At 52.7% G+C, this 17,440-nt stretch overlaps 1 protein-coding gene across 1 annotated transcript in view; it reads left to right on the top strand.

Annotated features, from left to right (window-relative positions):
- GRIK3 (glutamate ionotropic receptor kainate type subunit 3) overlaps positions 1-17,440 on the top strand; it is a 225,131-nt gene that overhangs the window by 199,638 nt on the left and 8,053 nt on the right. Inside the window, exons 12-15 of the mRNA XM_059137080.1 lie at positions 2,136-2,254; positions 4,658-4,875; positions 15,525-15,747; positions 16,262-16,512. Of these exons, the coding sequence (XP_058993063.1) occupies positions 2,136-2,254; positions 4,658-4,875; positions 15,525-15,747; positions 16,262-16,512 (811 nt within the window). The remainder of the gene's footprint in view (positions 1-2,135; positions 2,255-4,657; positions 4,876-15,524; positions 15,748-16,261; positions 16,513-17,440) is intronic.

The raw sequence follows: 17,440 nt of genomic DNA, 5'->3' as shown, positions 1-17,440 counted from the left end.
CCTCCCAGTGTGCTCAGGGCTGAGGCTCTCCTTGCCCCATGAAAACTCAGCCTGGGGTCTGTCACTTTTTGGCTCATATCCAGGTCACAGAAACCCCAGGGGTCTCTCTAATCACAAACACTGTTTCCATTCAGAAATGAGAAGGTTGAGTTCAGTAGAGTCCTCAACATTTCTGCCTTTGATAGCACATCAGACCTCTTACCTGGCCTGGCCCACTCAGGGGCCCACTTCAGCAGGACCTGCCCCATGGTCTCCCCTGTCGCAGTCCCGTTGCCCTTCTCGGACAGGACACAGGGTAGAGCTGGGCTGCATCTCTCTGCTGCTTGGGCCCATCCGGTCCAGGGGAAACGCTGTGGGCCTGGTGTCCTCCCACCTGGCTGCGTCTGGGCATGCAGGGGCCAGTACCCTGCGGCAGGGACTCCCCCCTCCTGCGTGCACCTGGGAGGCACGCATCAGCCCAACCCCTGCCCTCCGGACCCCTAGGCGGGGCCCACCTCGTTACAGAGCCGCCCACCAGCTCCCTCAGCAGTCCCACAGACACTCCTCTCCCAGGACGTCACGTGGGGAATGTGGGGACCACCAAAATGCACAGCTCTCCTGAGGCTTTCTCCAGAAGCTTCCCATAGCAGCCTCCGCCTCTCCTCTCTTCAGCCTTTATCTCTTGCCTGTGGATCTGCAGAGCCTCCAGCCAGTTCGTGGTCATTCCCTTTGAATATCCCCGTCTTGGTTGGAAGCCTCACTTTAAAATTTCATATGTGTAGAATCTTCCCACTTTGTGAAAACCAAATTCTTCTCACGCGGGCTTTGGCGATCAATGTATAATTTATTAAAGCTTTTTAAAGGGGGATGGAAGAGTCACAACATCACACTTAAAGCATATCATACGTTAAAAAAAACAAAACAAAATTCCACTGGACATGCCTCTCCTTCTGGGCATCTCATGTCAGCATCCTACCCCACACCAGCCACGCCAGCCACGTCAGCCATGCCGGCCACGTGGGCCTCTTGGGGGGCTCTCTCCAGGGTCTCCCCGTCTCCCCCAGAGCGCTCTAGCTTCCTCCAGCTTCCATATCCCCACCTGAAATTCAGGCAGCAAACAAAGATCCCTCCGGTTATCAGGACTTCTCTTCCTTAGAAGTCAGTGGGAGGCTTTAAGGAACCATCTTTCCCTGTCATACAGGTATTTGTATATTCAGAGAGAAAAATCAGAACAATTACGTAACACGTTGTTCTCATCGGGGGTGGATCCTGGAGTACTTTTGTTTTTTCACTGTATTCTTCTATACTGCTGGAATATTTTATGAAGCATATGTTTTGCTTTTTTTTTTTTTTTCCATTTTAAGTATACAAGTAATTGAAAAGCCCGTTCTCATTTTTAAAAAATTCTTCTAATCCACCTAAAGCAACAGGCTGCCCAGAAATTCCTGCCGCCCTCCTAACTCCCTTCCCCAGAGGCAAACGCTGATATTTTTTAAATTAGGACTCTTTCCAGACTCTTCCAACGTATTTGTATACGCATGTATCTAAAGAGACATAGCACTTTATCTTTAGGAATCTATTTATATAAATGTGATCATATCATTCTTATCTTTTATCACTTTTTTTTTTAAGCAAACAGTACGGGTGGAAAATCTTTCACTGTCAGGACCTCCGGACATCTCTCATCCTCCTGTCTGAGCCGTGTGACATTGCAGAACACGCTTCTGACGGAGTTTACTTAATCATTTTGTTGTTGAAGGACATTTAGGCTGTTTCCAGTTTTTCGCTATTACAAACAATGCTTTGATAAACACTCTCGCGCGCTTCGCTTTATGCTCCTGTACGGGTGTTTTTTCTAGGCTGGATAATGAGTCTCAGAATTGCTAGGTTGAAGGGCATGTGCGCTTTTAATTTTAAGAGATGCTGCTGAATTACTTTTACAACCAGAAAAGGGCACTAACAATAAAGAACAAGAAACAAAATGGCCCTGATTTTCCATTCCCTGCCTCCCCAGCAGAGCACTGAGTAAATTGATGCTGAAGTGACGGCCCAGCGATGTTGGCTAAGCAGGCAGCGCCCCGTGGCATGGGCGCCCCTTCCCTCCTGCCCCCCCCCCCCCCGGCAGCTCTGCCCCACCCCCCCTCTTCCTGTTGCAGGTTCAGCCCTTACGAGTGGTACGATGCTCATCCCTGCAATCCCGGCTCCGAGGTGGTAGAAAACAACTTCACTCTGCTGAACAGCTTCTGGTTCGGGATGGGGTCCTTGATGCAGCAAGGTGGGTGCCCTCTCTCCCCAGGGATCTCCTCTCCGGAGCGTGGGGGTGCCTCCTTTCCTGAGTCGGCAGAGCCTACCCAGCCTCCAGGACAGCCTCAGACCTGCGGAGCTGCCAGCAGGTTGGAGACACCTGGGGACTTGGGTGTGTACCCTTGTCCCAGGTCCCTGTCCTCCACCAGGCCTGGGGCTGGACTGGCTCAGAGTCTGAGGCGAAAACAGAGAAGCCATCCCACTCGTGCCGGGCAGGGCTCTATCCCTAACCTCTCCTGCTACAGCCGCGGTGGATGGACAACATCCTGCTTGCTGGAGCCCCAACCCCACTGTTGGCCCCATCACCTTAGATGCCAGCTGGGTCAGGCTGAGCAGAGGAAGGGGGAGACTGGAGGCAAGGAGGCTGGGTGGGAGGCTGTTGCAGAAATGAGAGGGTGAGACCTGAACGGGGGTCGTGGCCATGGGGGTAAAGGACAGAGATGGACTACAAGAGCTTCAGGGTGTAGCAGGAGCAGGACTCGGTGACCATCTGGCCATGGGGAGCGTGGGAGTGAGAAGGGTCATGTTTAAGGGGATGGGTGCTTCAGGGATGGTATGCACAGAAGGAGAGTGCTGTCTTACAACCTCCAGAGGGAGGGCAGGTATATTGCACCTGCCCCTGACCAGTTGGCCTGCCCTTTGGCCCGATCCGCAGCTGCTCAAATGTCTCAGGGAGCAGAGCACCTGCACTGGGTGCAGAGACACCATGGGCTGAAGGACAGGTACCAGGAGAGGAGACCTCCGCCCAGGGAGGACTCTCCTTCCCTAGCCTTGCTGAGCAGGAGCCACAAGCTCATTGTTTCTGCCTGTCGAGTCACATGTCCAGAGCCTCTTAACTTGGGGAGGGGAATGGGGACAGAACCAAAGTCTCTGCCTCTATTAGGATCCCGCTAAGGGGCAGTGGGTGACAAGGGGTCAAGGAAGGGAAGGGGAGCCAGGAGCCAAAAACACCCTGTCCCTCACTCACCTGTGTGTGTTCTCAAGGCCCAGTCCAAACCCTGGCCCTCAGTAGACATCCATCAGCAAATGCCAAATGAATGCTATTATCCCAGCGTGTCCTGAGTGACCACTACATCCCAAGCCCTGGGCTGGGCGCTTGAATGAAGGAGGAAGAGGAGAGAGAGAGAGAGAGAGCTGCCCCCAATTCAAGCAATCTCCCAGCCATGACACAGGCCAGGGTAGGAGCCTGGGTCGGGGTCCAGCAGAGGCTGGCACAGTCCACCAGGCCAATAAGTCATTCTCCCCCGTGGGGGCTGGGGGGACAGCTCTAGCCCTAGCTTGGAGGAATCTGGGAGGTAGCAGGGGGTGGTGGGGCAGATAGATGAGGTTGCATGTGGTTGGGGAGGGAGGGGACCCTGAGGAGCCTCCATGGTCTCCAGAGCTGGGAAGCGGCAGGCGGCTTTCAACGGAAGTGTTCTTTCTGTCCCCTCTACTAATGAGTGTCCCGAAGCCTCACCTTGCTTCTTCGTACATTTTCCTTTTTCAGTGACAGTAGGGAAAGACCTGACAGCCCCCCAGTGCAGAAATTGCTTCTCCTCGCCCTCCTCCAGCTGCTATATTCAAAGCCCCAGCCCCTGATGTATTCCCCCACGAGGTTTTGATTAGGAGGGAGAAAAATAGTTCTGTATTTGAAAAACTCTCTCCTTTGAGTGATTTCTTTGAGGAAAAAAAAAAATCATCCATATCAAAGCAGATACTTTTCAGATTGCAGGTCCAAATATTCTGGAAAGTTCAGGAGTCACTTGCTATTTAAATCTCTTGAAAGCCGCCTAGTTAATTACTTCAGTTAGAAGGTTTCATCTAAATTGTGCTCCACACCCAAGGTCGGGGAGGAAGAGGGATCTGTTTCGGCGACGAGCTTCAAAAAATGTTGATTTTTCTCCCCTTGTAAAGCACCAGCAGGCAATCTTGTGTTTGTATACCACCTGTGTTTGTAACACACTTTCTCCTCCAATTATGCCGCAGCAGCCTCACGGTATTTGTGTGAGGCTGGGACGGAGGAAGGACGACTCTCCGGGCTTTGTGGGGTCCCAGAGAGGGAGAGCATCTGGTGCGATCACAGAGGGCTGGGAGCAGAAATCCCTCCAGAGCCCCATGGTTTCGACCCCCCTGCGTTCTGAACCACGGGTGACCGGGGCCGACCAGCCTGTGAAACACATGCACGTGTGTGGCCCTAGAGCAGTGGTTTTTCCATTTCAGCCTGCATCAGAACCACCTAGAGGGCTTCCCAAACCCAGATTGCTGGGCCCCACCCCTCAAGGGACCAGTTCAGGGAGGCCCGGGAGGGGGCCTGAGAAGGTGCATTGTTAACAAGATCCCAGGCACTGCAGCCCTAGAACACATCAGGGACCATCTGCCTTTTCCATTCTCCCAGGGTCGGAACTGATGCCCAAAGCCCTATCAACCCGCATCATCGGGGGCATCTGGTGGTTCTTCACACTCATCATCATCTCGTCCTACACGGCCAACCTGGCTGCGTTTCTGACCGTGGAGCGCATGGAATCGCCCATCGACTCTGCTGATGACCTGGCCAAGCAAACCAAAATCGAGTATGGGGCTGTGAAGGATGGGGCCACCATGACCTTCTTCAAGGTGAGAGCTTCTCCCTCCCTTGCAGTGCCCCAAGCTGACCCTCCCATGCCCTTCGCTGTCCACCCCTCATTTCACAGCCTCAATGGGTCAGGAATCCCCAGGGCTCGGGCCATCCCTCCCTGTTTGAGACCAATTGGCTTTAGAGAGCTTTGATGAGGATGTGGCTACCTGAGTTGGTCCCAGCACAAATCTTCATACCTGGGACAGGCAGGGTAAGTGTGCTGTTTTCTTCAATCCTTAGAGGAGGACAGGTGGAAAGATGAGACTGGAAAAGAAGGAAGGGGAAGCATGGCCCAGACACACAGACAGGTGTGGGAGCCAGGGGGCTCTCTGCCCTTGGCTAAGGTCTCAGTGGCATCTGTGTCCCAAGAGCCTGACCTGCCCTTGGCCGGGAGCTCTCCACCACTGAGAGGGCAGCAGGGGGCACATCCTTCAAGGAAAAGAGGAGGTTAAAACTTAAACAATCATTTAAGAGCATTTCTTCACATGTTACGCTCTTGGACTGCTGATGTCTGGATAAAGACCCCGTCACCTGCTCAGGTCAGTTTTAACGAGGATCTGGCCATGGCTTTCTTGCTCCTCCTGCTTTATAGTGTCCTGACTCAGGTCCCCAAGGTTTTCCACCTGCTAGCGTAGCTAAGGTTTAGGAGACTGACAGACCCTGAGAACTCGTAAATGTCCTTCTGGAAATGAAAGTAAAAATCACAAGAGCCATCACCAAGAGCTCACAGCGGCCCATACTCCTGAATCTTCATGACCAGTCCTGTGAGGTACGCACTATGATTATTTCCACGTCACACATTTGGGAACTGAGGCTCGGAGTGATGAAGCAGACTGTCCCAAGCACTCACAGCTGAAAGGCCCAGGCCTGCTTTCCCCCAAAACCCCATGTTCTAGGCCACGGTTCTCAGACTTGAATGTGCATCCCAATCGCCTGGGAAGCTTGGGAAAACCCAGATTCCTGGGCCCCACCTTCTGGGTTTCAGGTTTAGTAGGTCTGGGACAGGGCCAAGAAAGCAAGTTTCTAGGGAGTTCCCAGGTGCTGCTGCTGCTGCTGCTGCTGGTCCCGGGGCCACCCTGAGAACCTCGGCTCTCACGGTTTCTCTGAAATGGTCAGGATTCAGGAACTTGGGGGCTGTGGGTCCTTTCATCCCTTTATTTATTTATTAGTCACTTGGAAGCTTGGGCCCTGGTTCTGAACCCCCAGCTCTGGTCTCCTTCCAGGCTAAGCCTCGGAGGGATGGACTGAGCCTCCATCCGGGCCTGATGGAGGAGAGGGGAGAGGAGAGGTCCTCCCTCCTGCACACCAGAGCCCCACCAGCATTCTCCCCTCCCCTGTAACCCTCCTGGAGGGTGGAAGCAGATGTTTAGTGAAGAGGAGAGAGAGAGGAAAGGGGCACCCCTCCTATGACATTGCTGCTGCCACTGAGAAGTAGCCAATGTGGCCTTCCCGAGAGGTCACTGTCATGCATTTGGGGCGGATAGAAGCATTGTCACGGGCACGGTAGGAGCTCTCTGGGACCCTGGGTGTGTGTTCATGTGAGCAGTTTGTCAGTATGTGTATGGACATGTGTGTGTATGTCACACCTAAATGCATGTGTGCATGGAGACTGTATGTGTGTCTATCTGCCTGAATGTCCCCATGGGTGTATCTAGACAAGTGAACATGGGGGGGATGGGCATCCGTGGGTGTCGTAGTCCATGCATGTATATGTGTAATAGCTTGTGTGTGTGTGTGTGTGTGTGTGTGTGTGATGGCCCGTGCATGCATGTGTTTGCAGGTGTGATGGTTCGGTTCGTGTGTGTGACTGCTCATGCCTGTCCCCAGGCTGTGGTCCAGCCCTTTGACTGAGCCAGAGAATCTCATACATTACACATGAGTCCATCTCAAGGCAGGGCTCCCGATCAAAGGGAAGCAGCATAAATAAGCCCAGTGCAGGCTCATTGCCGCGGATTGGATGCCTTTGCCTCCCTCCACGCTAAGATGCTCAGATTGGCTTCCAGGAGCCTGCTTCCAGCTCCCCACCGAGCTGCTGTCCTCGGTATCAGGCAGCACCTCCAGCAGGCTGCTCCGCCCTCACGCGCCTTCCCTGCAAACAGTTCAGCAAGGAGGGCAGAGGAGGGACACGGTTGCTGTCACCCAGCTGGGATGTGGGGGCACCAGGGCCCCTGCTCACAAGGGCTCCTGGCCAGAATCAGCCACTCCGCATCCCTCTGCAGAACCAACCCCCACTTTCTGGCTCTCCCAATCAGCAGTTAATTTTCCTAGAAGTCTGGCCACATTGTCTCCTGCTTGAATTCAAGTGAAGTTCTTCTAGGCCAGGTTCCCTTTCAGGGACCGCAGCAATGGGACCGCTTCATAAGCAGAGAGGGGCTTGAATTTGGGGATACCTCAGATCATGAGCTACAAGTGTGGCACCTACCCAGAAGTTCCCTGGACTAGCTTCCTTCCTCCCCCACCCTCCCAGCCCCGGTCCTCCATAGCTGGGCTTTCCAGTCATACGTCCCCCTTCCACTCCCCAGCCCTCTCCCCAGGGAGATGGTAGTCTCCTCATTATCATTTTCTAATTAGAGCTAGAAGAAAACCTGAGGTTTATCTGGAGAAACAGAGAAGGTGGGTGATCTGCCCATGATCACACAGCAGATCAGTGGTGGAAGCATGATGCAAGGACAGATAATTCCGTGTGCACACGCAGCACCCTTCCGCACACCCACTCTAGGGTCTCTGGAGGGCTAGTCCTCCCCGCTGCTGCCTGTGAGTGGATATGGCACTGGGGTTGAACAGGGATCAGCTTCAGAAGTAGCCACAGGATGTCCGGGAGACATTGGCCAGGTCAACAGTAATAGTAATATTTGTCTAGCACTGACTCGGGGCCAGCCACGTTCGGCACTCGACCCGCATTCACGAGTCTCATCCTCACAACATTGGTTGGTAGAGACCGTTATTATCATTCATCTCCACTGGACACCTGAGGAAGGTGGGATCCGAAGGGACCTCACTTCCCACGGACTGGCCTGCCATCGACAGCTAGTGAAATGCAGAGCTGGAATTCGAACCCCCGCCATCTAGCACCGGTGCCCATGCTCTCTGTCCCTGTGTGCCTGTGGCTTCTGGAAGGAGTCAACCACGGTCCGGGAGTTGGTGGGGGAAAAGCCAAGCCACACAGCCAGTTGCACTGTCGCCCCAATCCAAGCGGTCCTGCCGCCTAGGACGTAGCCGCTCGAGGGATTCACGTCCAGTGGCCACCTTTTCTGAATCAAAGGATGAACCAAGAGGTGGGAGGAGCCAAGGGGAGCAGATGCAGGAGGTACATTAAGGACAGGAAGTGAGCAGGCCGAGTCCTGGGCATCCTGGAGGGCATGGCAGGGTACCTCGATCCTGTGGTTAGCGTGTGTTCCTGGCTAGGCTGCGGCCCCTCAGGCAGAGCCCCTGGCTGAGAGGAGAACTCAAGGGAGAGAACCCACTCCATCCAGAGGCAGCAGCAGAAAGGGGGATGTCAGGCTCAGAGGAGGGCGGGCATGAAGGTTGGGGGGACCAGAGCCCTCATGCCCACCCTGCAGCCTGGGAGATGCACAACGTCAGGGGCACCGGTGCTCCAAAAGAAATTTCATTTGAAGAGTTGTCGGGGAGCAGCAGACATCACAAACAGCGTCTCCTGTGCTGTCCTCCCTCCGTCTCGGAAGATAAAAATTAATTAGGAGATGAAAAAGGAAGTCTTTGAAAGCACTGTTTGGCTGTAAAAATATGTAGGCAAAATGTAAAGGAGAACATTGGGGAAGCGTGTTCAGTGGGCAGCTTTGAAGGGAGAGGCTGTCGGAGGAAGGCTTCTCCAAGGATTTAGCCCCCTTCTGTGTTGCAGTGGGGGTGGGGGCCCAATACAGTGGGAGGGACTGTGGGTGAGGGAGCCCCGCTCAGGGAAGAGACCAGAGCTGGGGCCCAAGAATCCCAGGTTCCCCAGGGCTCCAGCATCATCAAACCCTCCATTCCTTAGTGCAACTTTGTCAGGTCCTAGCGACGGAGCCTGGAAGATGCCTGGAGAGGGCTTCCAGTCCAACAATCCGCCTTCCAGGTGCTCGGCAGACTCTTGCCTGAGTGGGAAGACTCACCCCATCTCAGCTTCCAGTTTCTCCTGGCACATCTGCTGGCCAATCCAGCCTTGGACCCCCCCTGACTTCAAGGAGAAGTAGGACCCCCAAAATGCAGGGACTGGGTAAGATTCAGTGTCATGTAGCCTGGCACAGTCAGGTCACACCGGTCTTAAAAGTCAGATCAGGACTTAAGTCCTGGGTGTTGGCTCTGCTGAGTGACTGGGGTAAGTCCCTTTATTTCTCTGAGCCTCAGTTTGTCCCCCTGTATGATACGGATATGGATTCCCCCCACATGGCAGTCAGCGAGAGGACTGAGCCCACGGCTGGATGTAAGGTGGTTAGCCCAGTGCCAGGCACACAGGAGCACTCGATTCCCATACCTCTCCAGCTGGTGGACCCAGAAGACTAGGAAGCAGTCTGAACTATTTTCTCCTTTACCCATTAGTCCCCAGAGGACTTAACTAGAGCACTTTGGAGAGGGACCAACTAGTAGACACCTGGAGAATGTCCCGTCCTCTGAGTCTCTCTAGAGGGAGACCAGGGGCTTTGGGAGGGACCTTGGTGCCTCTCATAGGATGACCGTCTACCTCTGCACAGAACTAAAAACTTAGGAGGAGCCCCGAGATCCTCAGAATAGAAGAGACCCCAAGAAGGCAGGCAGAGGGACAGGGATAGGTGCGGGGCTGGCCCAGGAGTGAGGGGAAGCAACTGAACATTGGAATTACTGTGGACCTTTCTGTGCCTTCCTATGGAACGGGTCTGACAATAGTACCCACCTCGCAGAGTTATCAAGATGGCAAAGTGGGATAATTCGCGTAAACGGCTTAACAGAGTCACAGCCGAGCACCTGACACAGAGTACACACTGTAGGAAGTGTTAACCATTCTTGTTGTTTGTTGTTGAAAGTGGTGATACATAGGCCTGCTCAGCCCCCAGACACGGTTTTGGGGACCATACATTGCTTACATTTTCTTATGTGAGTTGCCAGCATTTTAAAATTGAGAGATTTTTGCATTTTAAAAAATTCACATTTTGAGCTTCTTGAAAATGTGAAGGATCTGGCATCACGGAGCTGCTCTCCCGCTGAGCAACAGTTGTGGAAGCCAAGAGGCAACAGCTTCCCTAGGCTCTCAGAATTCTACTCAGCACTCTCTCCTTCCGTATTTGTGGTGCCCTCCCCAGCCCCTGTCAACACTACCCAGGCATTCTACCCAGGGCATTGTATCATTTAATTTCTGTAGAAACTCTGTCCTGTAGAAATGATTATGCCCAATTTCCAAGTGAGAAAACAGAGCCTTTGAGAGAAATAACAATGCCAGCCACTTATCCAGTACTTCTTAAGGACAGAGCTCTGTGCTCAGCTAATGCCCATTTTACAGATGCAGAAAATGAGGCTCAGAGATGGGATGTCACTGGCCTGCGGTTGCAGAAGGAGCTGACCTTTGAACACAGGTTGGCATGACACCAGGGTCCAAGTAGCAGAGCTGACCCCTCCGGCTGCCTCCAGCCCCAGCCTGCAGCCCTCACCTCCAGACTCGCCTGCACGGGCCAGTCCGCAGTACCCACCTGCCCCCGCCATGCACACACACAAGCCTCAAGGGGCACCTGCCAATAGCAGGTGTTACTGCTGGACTGGAGGGTCTGTCCTGGCAAGGTGGGCTGCAAGGGCAGGCAGAGGCAGCAGACTCAGGGAGGCTGCTGGTCCTCATGGAAATTATCCGAGACATGGTTAACTGCTTGAGTATGTGGATCTGATAAGGCCAAAACCTCCACACCCCGGGATAAGCAAGCCAATTAATTTGAGGAAAAGTCTCCTTTCCACCATGGAAGATACCCAAGGTCTCGCATGGAATCACATTGCCACTGCCTCTCTGCACACGTTCCCTGGGATTCAGCTCCCTTTGAAATTGATATATATTTATATATAGACCTATATACATTTTTCTTGTACAGAAATGTTAAATTCGCAAGATTAAGTATCTTCAGTTGGGGAAAATCAATTTACTTCTTTGAGGAGGCTGGAATTGAAAGTCGTGAGCCTGAAACTTACTTTCTTGCCAATTTTACTGATAAAAAAAGCCTCTCCATCCTGGCACGTCGCCCTGTATTGGCTGCTCCAGACGATTCCATTAATTGATTTGGGTGACTGGCCCTGAAGCAATGCTTATTAAGGTTCCCAGTGGAGCTGGGACAGGCAGGATGACGTGGGAGCCGTAGATCTGTGGGACTCCGTTCCCTAGGGTGGTGATTATAGCTCAGTCCAGTGACAGGAACTCAGACCTCTGGTGACTAGGCCTAAGAGTTGGGAGAGGGACCTGAGGCTCCAGGCATGGCCCTGGCTATATCCCTCCCTGTCTCAGACCAGCGCTGCTAGAGGGGAGATTTTCGGGGCTGGGTTCTAGAATCACAGCATCACTGGAAAACAGGAGGGAACTTAAAGGGAAGCAGAGACCATGAGTGGATATGGTTGAACATGGGAGCCCCAAGATACAGAATATGCACTGTCAGTGACCATTCTAGGAATGTGGATTTCAGAGCCACCTGCCTAAAGTTGGTGGAGGTGTGACTTTGTTGGCACTGGAGCTGGGAGAGTAGAACCTCTTGGAATCAGCATCGCAGCCAGCTTCACACTCTTCTGTCAACTGGCCTGAACTCTCTGGTGTTCTTCCGTCTTCCTCATGGCATTGCTTCACCCTCTGGAGGCTTTTATGTGTCTTCCTCAAAGCCCATCAGCCTCCACAGCTCCCCAACCCCCAAAAGAAATTTCTGTCTCTATTTATGGTGGGGTGTTACTGGAAAGAACCTATGTTTTAATGTCAGAACCCTGTTTCTGCTCAACATGCTTGTGTAAAGGAGGAATGGGGTGTTAGGGAAGGATACAGGGAGGAATTTGCATCCCTTTCTGAGACAGAAGTAGTGGGGCAGGACTTCCTGAGTGGTTCATTTTCGAGTTACTTATGCCAGTGTTTGAGGTTTACTGATGGATGACTGGCTTCATGAGAGAGTGAGTGGGTAAGATGGGTGAAGTGGCCAAGTGGATAGATGGTTAGGTGACTGATAGAAGGGTAAGAGAACAGATAGATGGGTGGTTGGACGCATGGATGAATGGATGGATAAATAAGTAAAAGGCTAGATGGATAGTTGAGTAGTTAGTTGAGTGAATTAGTGCCTAGGTAGTATATGGGTGAGAACATGGATATGACATATGAGACGATAGATGGGTGGATGGGTGGAGGGAGGAATGGAAGGATAGATGGATGGATGGAGGAATGGGATGGATGGATGAATAAATAAGTAAAAGGCTAGGTGGACAGTTGAGTGGTCAGTTGAATGAATTAGTGTGTAAGTAGTATGTGTAAGTAGTGCACAAGTAGTATGAGAACATGAAAATAATGAATGAGAAGATGGACAGTTGGATGCATGGATGCCTGGTTGGATGGATGCTTGGATAGAAGCAGGAGCAGGATAGAAGGTTCCTACTACAGTGAGTCTGGGCAGGAACAGTCACAGAGTGAGAAAGTTCTGAATGATAAATGGAGCCAGAGAAGGAGAGTCTGGGTGGATGCATGGATGGATGGATGGATGGATGGATGGATGGATGGATGGATAAGTAAAAGTCTAGGTGGATAATTGAGAAGTTAGTTGAATGCATTAGTGTGTAGATAGTATATGGATGAGAACATGAATATGATGTATGAAAGAATAGATGGATGGGTGGATGGATGGATGGATGGATGGATGGATGGATGGATAAGTAAAAGTCTAGGCAGATAGTTGAGTAGTTAGTTGAATGCATTAGTGTGTAGGTAGTATGTGGGTGAGAACATGAACATGATGAGTAAGAAGATGAGTGGATGGATGGTTGGAAGGTTATATGATATGTGCACTAGAAGATGTAAGGGGAGCCCTGATAGTCTCATCAATCCCTAGTTCCCATTGGAGAATTTGGAAGGCAGGAGAGACTGGGATGGAAAAGGGCTCAGGTGCTGGAGCCACCCATAGGGCCATAGTATTTAGTTGTAGTGACCTCGAGGGTTGAGTATCTGAGGAGTGTGCGTCCCTGGCAGCAGGGAGTATTGGACTTGGATGATCTGATTAGAGGAATCATTGGAATCAATTATCTGAAAAACAATCATTTGGGGGCAGAGAAGTAGCTTGTATGTGTACGTGGGTAAGAGAATATACTAGCTACCTCTTGCTGCATAACAGATTACCCAAAACTTAGTGTCTTAAAACAACAGCATTCTGATATCACCGACTGGGATGGGAAGCGGCACTGCTTAGCTGGGTGCTATGCACAGGGTCTGGGACAGGCTGCAGTCAAGGTATTGGCTAAGCCTGTAGTCATCTCAGGGCTCTGCTTCCGAGCTCACTCACGTGCTTGTGGACAGCGTTCAGTTCCTCCTGCATGTTGGACTGCGGGCTTCAGTTCTCTGCTCCCTGTTGGCTGGAGGCATGCCCTCTGTTCCTGGCCACGTGGGCCTCTCCACGGGGTGACTCACAGCACGGCAGCTGGCCGCCATCAGAGCAGCCAGTGAGAAGAGCCAGAGAGAGTGTGAGCAAGAGCTGCAGTCTCTTGTAACCTCATCTCAGAAGTGACATCCAATCACTCCTAGGGGGCAGTTAAAAGCAAGTCTCTAGACCAGCCCACACTCAAGGGGAGGGGTTACATAAGGGGAGGAGTACCAGGCACAGGCATCATTGGAGCAGGATGGAAAGTTGGATAGAAACTTCCTGCATCTAGGCAGGAACAGTCAAAGCATGACAAAGGCACTGAGGGATAAAAGGAGCCAGGGAAGGAGAGTCTGGACATCAAAAATTATCTAGAAAGTTATCTAGAAAATGTCTGAGGGGTCAGAAAAGCTGGAAATCTAGAATGTTTTTAAGAGCAAGAGTAGCTAGTGGGGGGAGCATGTCTGGGGCTAAAGGAGGAGCTGGGCGGGGAAGAGTAGCTGGCAAGAAGGAGTAGCTGGCAAGCAGAGGTTTGAAGGTAAGAGCTAAAGAGGCAAGAGTAACCGATGGTAGACTAGTTGGACACAGACCTGGCAGAAAGTAGGATGAGGACAGGGAGGAGCTGGAAGCATCTGAGCTCTTACAGAACTTCAGCTTTGAGGCAGATAAATTTGCAGGTAGGACAGTAGCTGCTTGTCTGTGAAGGTGCCCCAGACCCAGAGGAGGCATCATTGGCCCTTGATGGATTCTGGGTTCTGATAAAATTCCAACTGGGAGCTTGCCTGCTGCTTCAGGGCTCCCTGCTCCCCCAGGCATGCCTGGGTCTCCAGGAGCCAGTTTTAGAGAGGACAACCCTTAGCAGAGCTGGGAAGCCCCTGGAGAATAGTTGATACACTTTCCTCCTGGCCACTGCCCCCACCACCTGGACTCCTGGCAGACACAGCTTCTTCCCCATCCCCTACCCATCCCCCAGCCCTGCACCAGCCTGTTCAACACATCCATGCTGTCACGCACACCGGAGCTGGGCTGGGTGCCAGTCAGACAGGCTGACATCACAGACAGGCACAGCTAGACTTGGAAGCAGCCGGGTACAATGGGGCCTGCAGAGCCACCTGCTCCCCTGGGATCCGTGGGAACAGGGTCATTCCCTGCTGGGAGCAGGTAGCTGGCTGGCTATCATTTCCAGAGAAATCTCATGAATGCCATGCACCCTCACCTGTCCCTGTCCCAGCCCCAACACCTCTGAGTCTCCCCAGCGAGGCAGAACACGCCCAGCAGCCCACCCCCTAAGCCTCATCTTACAGTTCTGCTCATCCAGCAGTGCCCAGCCCAGGATGCTTTGGGGACAATCACAGTAAGGAGGTAAGGGGCCTGCAGACCACGTGCTCTGACAGCCCCCACTTCTCGCCTCTCTTGTTAATTAAGTCCAATGGAGAAAAACCTTTGTCTTCCCTTGGAACACAGTACACGGGATGGGCCCCTCTTTGGTTGAAGTGGGAGTGGGGTCCCAGAACCCACCGAGCTTTGCCTTCATTTGCATCCACCTCTCCCTTTCTATGCTCACAGAGTTTTCTGGCAGGCAGTGCAGCTAAGTGGTTGGGAACGTGAGCTCTAGAACCAGATGACCTGGGTTGGAAGCCTAACTTTGCTACTTAGTGTCTGAGTAAACCTTGGGTGAGTGACTTAGCCATGGCTTCAGTTTCCATAAAATGGAGCTAAAGGTAGCCCCCCAGCTGCTATGATTGTTGTGAAGAATCAGAGAGTTAATGAAAATAAAGTTCTTAGAACAGGGCCAGCACATGGAAACCTTTAACAAATGTTAGAGAAAGAGAATGCAATTTTTTTTTTAAAAATCAGTCTGAAAACCACCATGCCTTGGCAAAGAGCCAAGGGTGTCTGAATCCTGGCTTCATCCCTTACCAACTGTGTGTTTTGGGACCTACCCTCCCAGGGCCTGCTTCCACAGCTGAGCCAGGGGTGGCCTTCCCTCCCTCAGAGGGTTGGAGACAGAGATTGGTGACCAGAGCCCTGTTAAGTGGGGTCTGGGGTGCTTGGCACCCCGGTGTCCTCAGTGACCACGTGCATTACCCTTCCCCCTCATGGCCCAGAAATCCAAGATCTCCACCTTTGAGAAGATGTGGGCCTTCATGAGTAGCAAGCCATCGGCACTGGTGAAGAACAATGAGGAGGGCATCCAGAGGACCCTGACGGCCGACTACGCCCTGCTCATGGAGTCCACAACAATCGAGTATGTCACCCAGAGGAACTGCAACCTTACCCAGATCGGGGGCCTCATCGACTCCAAGGGCTACGGCATTGGCACGCCCATGGGTGAGCAAGGGGCTGCGGGAGGGCGGAGAGATTGGGGGACAAAGGACGGCCAGGGCCCCTGCAGCCACTCATGCACACCGTCTCCTGCTCCCTCTCCCAGCTCATCCCACTGAGCCTCAAAAGGTGGCATCTCTTCAATCCAGAGACAAAGGAGTAGAGTCACAACCTTGTGAGATCAGCCTGGGCCTAAGCAGTGGAAATCTGAAGCCAAAACAGATATGGGGGGGTCAGTTCAGAAGTCATGCCTGCTCTCTCTGACCTTACCCCTGTTGATGCAGCCCTGACACACAGGGCCCTCCAGGGGCTGATGGAGACAGGGACTCCTAGACAAGACTCCCCACCCCCAATTAGGACCTTGCTCTCACCCAGACCTCGTACAAAGATTTAAAGAGGGGCCTGTGGTAGCTATTGGAGAGGTGAGGGAGGGTGGCCGGCGCTGTCCAGGGTGCTGGCAGGGGCACATGCGCAGGGACCGAATGCCCCTGCCAGCCAGACCCCCCGCTCCCGCACTCAGGCTCCCCGTACCGGGACAAGATCACCATCGCCATCCTGCAGCTGCAGGAGGAAGACAAGCTGCACATCATGAAGGAGAAGTGGTGGAGAGGCAGCGGGTGTCCGGAGGAGGAGAACAAAGAGGCCAGTGCCCTGGGTATCCAGAAGATTGGAGGCATCTTCATCGTCCTGGCCGCCGGGCTGGTCCTGTCCGTGCTGGTGGCTGTGGGCGAGTTTGTGTACAAGCTCCGCAAAACAGCAGAGCGAGAGCAGGTAAGCCTCAAGAACTGGAGCCCCCGTGGGGAAGGGAGGGAGTGGGGAGCACAGGGTGTGAGCCAGGGGCCCACCTCCCAGGCACACGAGGTGTCAGAGCCCACCCTGCCTCTGCTCCAGCACCTCTGCTCCAACTCTGAGCACACATCCCCACCACTGTGGCTCCAGGCTAGGCCAAATTCCCTCCTCTCCAGCTGGCCCATGCCACAGCTTCCACTCTGGTCTTCCTGCCTCATCTACCCCATTCGCTCCCCAAACACAGCCAGTGCCCTGATTAACACTTCATTCAAACCATGCCAGTCCCCTGCACAAAACCCTCCAGGGTAATTGTTGAAGCTGGGTGATGGTTACGTGGGGGTTCATTATACAGCTCTCTCTACTTCTGCATATAGTTGGAAATTTCCATAATCAAAAGTTTAAAAAAGAAAGGAATGTTAAGAGGTCTGGCCCAAGCATCCAGACAGTAGAACTCTACTCAACCCATCTGATTAATTCCAGTGTGGTTGAGCGGTGGTTCTGGGTCCTGGTAGCAAATTAGAATCACAGGGAGAGAGTTTTTTAAGTGCTAATGCGCTGGCCTCACTCCCAGAGACCGTTTTAATTGGTCTGTGGCAGAGCCTGGCATTGGTGTCTTAAGAAAGTGTACTTACAGGGTGATTTAAATGTGCACATGAGGGCGCCTGGGTGGCTCAGTCGGTTAAGCGTCTGCCTTCGGCTCAGGTCGTGATCCTGGGGTCCTGGGATCAAGCCCCACAACGGGCTCCCTGCTCAGCGGGGAGCCTGCTTCTCCCTCTCCCTCTGCCTGCTGCTCCCCCTGCTTGTGCTCTCTCTCTCTCTCTGTCAAATGAATAAATAAAATCTTTTTTAAAAAATAAAAATTAAAAAAATCAATGTGCACGTGAGTTGAGGGCCACTGGGCTGGAGGGAG

This window comes from Mustela lutreola, chromosome 10, assembly GCF_030435805.1.
Source record: "Mustela lutreola isolate mMusLut2 chromosome 10, mMusLut2.pri, whole genome shotgun sequence".
Classification (NCBI taxonomy): domain Eukaryota; kingdom Metazoa; phylum Chordata; class Mammalia; order Carnivora; family Mustelidae; genus Mustela; species Mustela lutreola.
Note: the sequence above shows the minus strand (reverse complement) of the source record. Positions and strands in the feature narration are given on the sequence as shown.